The 7,509-nt window shown below is 58.6% G+C and overlaps 1 protein-coding gene across 9 annotated transcripts in view; it reads right to left on the bottom strand.

Annotated features, from left to right (window-relative positions):
* Nucleotides 1-6,449: 6,449 nt before the first annotated feature.
* Nucleotides 6,450-7,509, bottom strand: part of ANKMY1 (ankyrin repeat and MYND domain containing 1) — a 78,881-nt gene continuing 77,821 nt past the window's right edge. For 5 of the 9 annotated variants that reach the window (XM_037732173.1, XM_037732178.1, XM_037732175.1 and 2 more), the window contains one exon: nt 6,462-6,673. In XM_037732173.1, the coding sequence (XP_037588101.1) occupies nt 6,627-6,673 (47 nt within the window). In that variant the 3' untranslated portion in view covers nt 6,462-6,626. Of the gene's footprint in view, nt 6,674-7,509 lie in introns of all 9 variants that reach the window. The other 4 variants (XM_017510757.2, XM_037732174.1, XM_017510751.2 and 1 more) reach the window with 1 other exon arrangement.

Here is a 7,509-nt window from a genome sequence, read left to right as displayed (position 1 = left end):
CACCTCACACACACGTGCACACACCCACCTCACCTCACACACCCACCTCACCTCACACACCCACCTCACCTGACACATGCACACACCCACCTCACCTCACACACCCACCTCACCTCACACACACGTGCACACACCCACCTCACCTGACACACACATACACACACCCACCTCACCTCACACACCCACCTCACCTCACACACATGCACACACCCACAAATGGGAAGTATGAGAGGTGATGGGTGTGTTCACTAATTTGACATGGTCACCATTTCATTAAGTGTATGAACATCAAATCATCATGTGTATACTGTGAATATATACAATTTTTATGCATCAATTATACCTCAATAAAGTTAGGGGGAAGAGCACCAAGTGCAGCTGGAGTGGGAACAGCCCCCATCAGGAGGAGGCCAGACCCCGACATGGGGAGGGTCAGCGGGGACTCCGCTGCCGCAGGCAGGGGATGGGCTGTAAGGACCATGAGGGAGCGCAGGTCTTGGACCCGCTGAGGTGGCAGCTGGAATGAAGACCTCCCTGTGGAAATGAAAGCCCACAGGCCCCTCCTCTACAGGTGCGCAGCCCGAAGGCAACAAATCACCACCACCATCTGTCCCATCTGGATCACATTCTGGAAAAGGTGAACCTCTAGGGACAAGAAGAGTAGGTGAGGAAGCCTTAAATAGCGGGGGATGTGGCTGTCCCCTTGGGAAGCCTTAAATAGACAGTGCGGGACGTGGCTGTCCCCATGGGAAACCTTAAATAGTGCGGGACGTGGCTGTCCCCGTGGGAAGCCTTAAATAGACAGCATGGGACGTGGCTGTCCCCGTGGGAAGCCTTAAATAGCGTGGGACGTGGCTGTCCCCGTGGGAAGCCTTAAATAGACAGCGCAGGACATGGCTGTCCCCGTGGGAAGCCTCAAATAGGCAGCACAGGACGTGGCTGTCCCCGTGGGAAGCCTCAAATAGACAGTGCGGGATGTGGCTGTCCCCGTGGGAAAGACGAACAGGGTCCCTACTTCATGGTGGCAACACAAACACGTCTTCCTCACTCCCTCTTAGACAGAATATGGGCCAAAATGTGAAAAGCGATGCCTCGCCCCACGGAGACAAAGGCGGAGGAGAGCAGCATGGCGCGGGCTGGAGCAAGGTTTCCCAGAGCAAAAGCCCGTGGAGGGAAAGGGGGCAGCGGCAAGGCCCTCGTGCTCCACACTGTGGCACCGTGAGACAGGCCACAGAGCAGGCAAGACGCTCCTAAGAGCAACAGAAAAGGCAGTTCAGCAGGAAAAGGGGGCAAAGATCACACACACACACACACACACACACACACAATTCACCAACGTGGGACTCTAAACGGCCAATAAATTAATGTATGAAAGGGCACTGAACTTCACCTGTCATCAAGGAAATGCAAATCAAAGCTTTGCAACGGATGGCGCGGTTTAAAGTCTTAACGTGGAGGCCACGTCCGCATGCCACGCAAGGCGTCACAGACGAAAAGCAGAATCACAACACAGGATAAAAGTGGCAGGTTGGGCTGCGTCTCATTCAACTTCCTTCAAATGCAGGCATCAGAGCAGGACAACACGTGTGTGCACGTCCGCCAAATGCTGGTGGCTCGGGGCTTCCTTTGACTATTCTGTTATTTCCCATTTTGTTTTTAAGTCACAATACTGTACAGGTCAGAGCCAGGTTTTGAAAGGCCTTGAGGCTTACGCGGCGGTGGGCAGTTACTTAAAGGAGAATTGCAAACAGTTCAGCACGGAGCACAGCCTATGCTGGAAGTTTCTCAGTGTTCCAGTTAATCAAAGGATGACACGGGCTGAGGCAGGTGGGGGCTGGCAGGAAGGAGGGAGGGAGGCAGGTGCCTGCACCCCAGGCTCCAAGAAGAGCAGGCTGGGCTGGATCCTGTCCCTGTGATGTCCAAGGAAGAAACCCCTGGCCCACGGCTATATTGTCTGCCTCCTCCCTGGAACCACAGGACACTCCTTGGCTACTCCCTCCTCCCCACTGCCCCAGCTTTCCAGAGAACACAGGAGCTCCCTGGCTTCTGGGCAGAACCCTGATGCCCGAGACCTCCAGCTCAGCCTTCCAGGTCAGACCAGAGCCCCCTCTCTGCCTCCTGCTGCCTCCTCCCCGCCCTGTGCCCCTCTCAGACCCCGGCACCTCCTTCCATTCCAAGTTTTCTTGCCCTCCCCGCCCAAGGCTCCTCTGGCACCTAGACTCCCCGGGCGGCTGCCCACTATCCTGAGAGGCAAGATGCCGTGGGGCCTGGGGGGCAGGGGGTGGTGCACGCTGAGCCGGAGGAGGGGCCTTCCCTAGGCCCACCCTCAGCAAACTGACCTTTCAGCAACTGCCTGGGTGGGCCCAGCCCTCCACTCTGCAATGAGGCCTGTGGGCCTGGAAGTGACCCAGGGTTCAGGCCAGGGAGCAGAGATGCAGGGGAAGCAGGAGGGAGGAAAGTGGGGCTGGGGCAGGGAGCACCCTTGGACCTGCTGGGACTGCCTTCTACAGTACCTCCAATAGCAGCACAGCTGGGCTGGGGGCTGGTGCGCAGCAGATGACAGCAGACTTGGGGACACCCTCCTGGGCCTTTGGGCCAATGCACGTGAAGCTGGGTCCCTCGCTGCCCCAGAGATTGGTGGCTGAGCCCCAGGGCAGGAGCCCCTCCTTTGCTCCCATCCCAGGAGTCCCGGGGCTGCAGCCCCACCACACGTCCCAGCCTCCGTGTCTCCCTGCCTTCCCTCCCTGCATCCCCTGCTCCTTGTCTCGGTCCCATGGGCGACCCCTCGAGTCCCTCCCTCTCCCTGGTTCCAAGGCAGGTGGCTGGAAAGAAGTTATCAGAAATGGCGGCTTGTGGAGCACCTGAGAGGAGCCCCAGGCCTCAGACCGTCTTTGAGACACCGTGACTGTGGCTTGGCCAGGCATCTTGTGCCAGCAGGTCTACCAGGCTGCTCAGCCCGGGTGCCTGGGCCTCAGCCTTCCAGGACCGAGTGTGCGTGGGCACTTGCCATTCAGATGGACCCTGAGCTGCCGCTCCCAGACCCTCTGCCCAGGATCCCCACTCACCATCCATTGCCCAGGGCGCTGTGAGGCACTGGGGCTGCCCTCCTGAGAGGCCCTAAAACAAAAGGGCAGGCACCCATCTCACCGCCAGGATGGGACTGAAGATGGCTGTGGGCGTGGGGCAGGCTGGGCAAGGACAAGCATCCCCATCTCCCTCCCTGACCTGGAGACCGCCCAGGAGAGCACGGAGGGGCCACAGGCGGCTCCCCGGGCCTGCTGTCCTGCCTCCTCATGGGGGCAAAGAAGGCTCCAGCCAGACCTCAACTTACAGCTGGAAGCCTGGGACACGCCTCAGAGAGGCTGCTCAGGGCAGAAAAGAGCTGAGGGCTCTGAGAAGCGAGGGGGTGGGGGGGCCTGGATCCCAAGGGTCCCCTCCCCTCCCTCTGCCCCTGGGCAGGCCCTCAGCCCCGCCCGGCCCCACATACTCCTAGGTGAGCACTGCAGCTCCCACATACGGCCCATCATCCCAGAACTCCATGTTCACAAAGAGCCAAGGGGCCAGGCCGCACTGTGGCCCCCAAGGGGAGGATGGGGGGCCACACTGAGCCTGGTTCTCGGGGCACAACCTCTAGGGCTCAAGAGCAAGACAGTTATGTGCCCACAAGGCACAGGAGAGGTCGCTGTGCTTCAGCGAGTTTCTGTCCATCAGGTGTGGGTGCCTGCATGCACGGGTTACAATCAAGAATATGTTCCCCAAGGCCGGGCGCGGTGCCTCACGCCTGTAATCTTAGCACTTTGGGAGGCCGAGGCAGGTGGATCACTTGAGTTCAGGAGTTGGAGACCAGCCTGCCCAACATGGTGAAACCCCCGTCTCTACTAAAAATACAAAATTAGCCAGGCGTGGTGGTGCACACCTGCAATCCCTGCTACTTGGGAGGCTGAGGCAGGAGAATTGCTTGAACCCGGGAGGCAGAGGCTGCAGTGAGCTGAGATCTCACCACTGCACTCCAGCCTGGGCAACAAGAGTGAAACTCTGTCTCAAAAAATAATAAAAATAAAGAATATGTTCCCCAAAATGCTCAGAATGCTTATCCTTGAATTGTAAGATTAAGACGATTTTCTCCTTTTTTAAAATTATTCTTTAGCATCTCACGCTCAGCCAGCCCAGAGCTCACTGCAGCCTCAAACTCCCAGGTCAGCAATCCTCCCGCGACAGCCTCCTGAGTAGCTGGGACCACAGGTGTGCACACCTGGCTCAGATTTTTTTTGAGAGACAGGGTCTCACTATGTTGCCCAGGCTGGTCTGGAAGTCCTGGGCTCAAGCTGCGCTCCTGCCTCAGCCTCCCAAGTCACTGGGGTCACAGGCATGTGGCACCTCCCCCGGTATTGTCATCACTCTTGTCTGCTGTCTTCTTTCTTAAATAAGCATATGTTGCACGCATAATAGAAACAAAGCTGTTTTCATCTGGGGAAATCATGTTGCAGAAAAATATTTAATGACACGGATGTTCACGGCCGAGCTAGGAACGGGGGATTCTCCTGCTTTCAGGTGGTGTGTGCGTCTGTGTGTGCTTGCGCCCGCAGGGATCTAAAATGCACGCAAAGTGTTGGCCACGGTCATTTCCCGGGTGTCTGTGACACGGTTTGGATCTGTGTCTCTGCCCAAATCTCACGTTGACCTGTAATCCCCAAAGTTGGAGGTGCGGTCTGGTGGGAGGTGACCAGATCCTGGGGGTGGGCTTCACCCTTCGGTGCAGCTCTCATAGTCCCGGATTTCTCAGGAGAGCCGGCTGTTTAAGTGCGTGGCAGCCCCCGCTTCCTCCCGCTCCGGCCACGTGAAGTGCCGGCTCCCCTTCCGCCTTCTGCCACCGTGGAAGCCGAGCACCTGCCGCCATGCTTCCTGGGTGGCCTGCAGAACCTTGAGCCAATTAAACCCCTTTCTTTTACATTTTCCGGTCTCTGATATGTGTCTGTAGCCATGTGAGAATGGACTCATTCAGTACAGATGATTGTCACTTAACGGGTTTTCTTTCGCTTTGTAGACAGACATTCTCTAGCTTCATAGAATCAGCTGCACGGACAAATAAGCGCCCAATAGCAGCTTCTTCCTTCCTAGCAGAGGCAGTGGAAGCTGGGGGTGCCTACACCCGCCCAGCACCCCGGAGTCCCAGACAAGGGACAGCCGTTGGCCAAAGGGAGCAGCTCACATGGTTAGGCCCTCCTGGGGGCAGCCTGTGGCCAGTGGCCGCCGATGCTGGCATACAAAGGCCTGGCCCCTGCATCCGATGGGACACTGTATGAAAAGCCACCCAGCGGTCAGGTTGTCCCTCTGCTCAGTCTCCTTGCTGACCCCTTACAGGAGCATTTCCCAGGGCACTCCCAACAAACCCCCGGCATGGAGCCCATCTTTGATCAAAGACCAAGGAAGTCAGAAAAATAATCACTGCAGGGGCTGGGAGCGGTGGCTCATGCCTGTAATCCCAGCACTCTGGGAGGCCAAGGAGGGCGGATCACAAGGTCAGGAGTTTGAGACCAGCCTGGCCAGTATGACACCCTGTCTCTACTAAAAATACAAAAATTAGCTGGGCATGGTGGTGCACACCTGTAGTCCCAGCTACTCAGGAGGCTGAGGCAGGAGAATTGCTTGAACCCAGGAGGCGAAGGTTGCTGTGAGCCAAGATCGCTCCACTGCACTCCAGCCTGGATGACAGAGTAAGACTCTGTCTCAAAAAAAAAAAAAATTATATATATATATATCACTGCAGGTGCGACTGCTTGGACAGCCACAGCCAGCCTGGAGCAGAGCCTCACCTTCTTGGCTCCAGCTCAGACACAGGCTCCCACCTCCCACACTCCCCACTATTCTGCCCTCCGCAGCAAACCCCCATCGTCCTCGTCCTGGACGCTGTCCCCTTGTCCCTGGGGATTCTGTCGTCCTCCTCCCTGTGCGCCCCTCACTGCACACCTTCCTCCCACCCTGTCAGTGAATTTCCACGCAGGCCACCTCTGCCCGCCCTTGGCAGGCAGCACTGTCCCCTGTCAACTGCTCCAGGACCTCCCCCCCCGCCTCGGTCCTGGTGATTTCTACAAACACCATCATCCCCAGAACACTCAGCACACAGCAGACACTCGGTAAGTGCACACGGAACAAATGAACACCCCAGACCCCAGTAGGAGCCTTGCGCCCTTGGGCACCTGAGCAGGGGGTGGAGCCGGCTGCTGTGGGTTCCTGGCAAGGTCCTAGAACAGGCCCCGGAGACCCAGGAGCTGCCCCCACTGCCGTCTCTGCAGCAGGCTCTGAGTCCTCACCCTCGCCTGCCTCATCCATCAGGACTGCCCAGCCCAGGCCCCATGGAGGCCAGGCAAGACCAAGCCAGGGGCAGAGGCAGGCACGGGCCCCACGGAAGCTCTGGGACTTTGCCCAGCTAGGGGCAGAGCACGGCACACACTGTCAAAAACACCCCGTGGGGTCAATTTATTTTGAGGTCGCAAAGGAGACACTGCTACAAAGCACGGCCCTAAAGGAGCAGAAACGCCCGCAGGAACTGGAGAGCCCCCAGGCAGGTGAGAAACGCGCAGTCCTGGGTCCTCCCCAGGCCTCGGGCGTGCAGTGCAGACGCTGCTTCACTGAGACTCTTCTCTCCACCTGGAAGCTTCCTCCAGGCGTTCCCCTGGAGGAGGAAAAGGCGTGGGACAGGGGGAGGAGCGGCTGCAGCTGGGCCTCCCCAGGCCTGGCTCCGGAACTCCCGCCGTCTGTGCAGGGCGGCTGAGTGCGGGGCTCTGTCTAGCCTTTCCCAGACCAGGAGACCAGACACAGCAGGGCCTAAGGGCCGTCTACACAGCAGGGCCTAAGGGCTGTCTGAGGTGACTCCTCAAAGAGGGGCCTGCCAGACCCAACAAATCCCATCCTGGAATCTACAAGCCAAGGAGCTGAATCCCTGCCCCAAGGGCGCCTGTCATTAGAAGCCCCATTTTATGGAGAGGGAAGGTCAGCAGCATTCGCTTCAGGGCACAGGCCCAAGGCAGGGGCATTCCCAGCCTCACTCCCAACCTCACCAGGCCGGGCACCCAGCCAAGTCCCAGGAGAGCGGTCACCCCTGCACAGCTTCACACACCAGCCTTCACAGTGCCCCCCACCCTCGCCACACCTGGCCCTGGTCACACCAAGGAAGGTTGGGGAAGGGCGGGAGAACAGGCTGTTTCTAGAAGCAGACACCTGTAGACGTCCATACTAAGACGTCTGACACAGCACGGTGGGAGGAAATTTCCAGAAGGAACTCCAAGGTCAACTGCCCTGTGATCCAGAGGCACTGGTGTCAGCAGACCCCCCAGACCCCTCTAGCCCCCGGGTGTCAGCAGACCCCCCAGACCCCGCTAGCCCCCGGGGGTCAGCAGACCCCCCAGAACCCCTTTAGCCCCCGGGGGTCAGCAGACCCCCCAGACCCCTCTAGCCCCCGGGGGTCAGCAGACCCCCCAGACCCCTCTAGCCCCCGGGGGTCAGCAGACC

This window comes from Cebus imitator, unplaced genomic scaffold (assembly GCF_001604975.1).
Source record: "Cebus imitator isolate Cc_AM_T3 unplaced genomic scaffold, Cebus_imitator-1.0 Scaffold443, whole genome shotgun sequence".
In the NCBI taxonomy this organism is placed as follows: Eukaryota; Metazoa; Chordata; class Mammalia; order Primates; family Cebidae; genus Cebus; species Cebus imitator.
The sequence above is the reverse complement of the archived record's forward strand: the minus strand, read 5'-3'. Positions and strand labels throughout refer to the sequence as shown.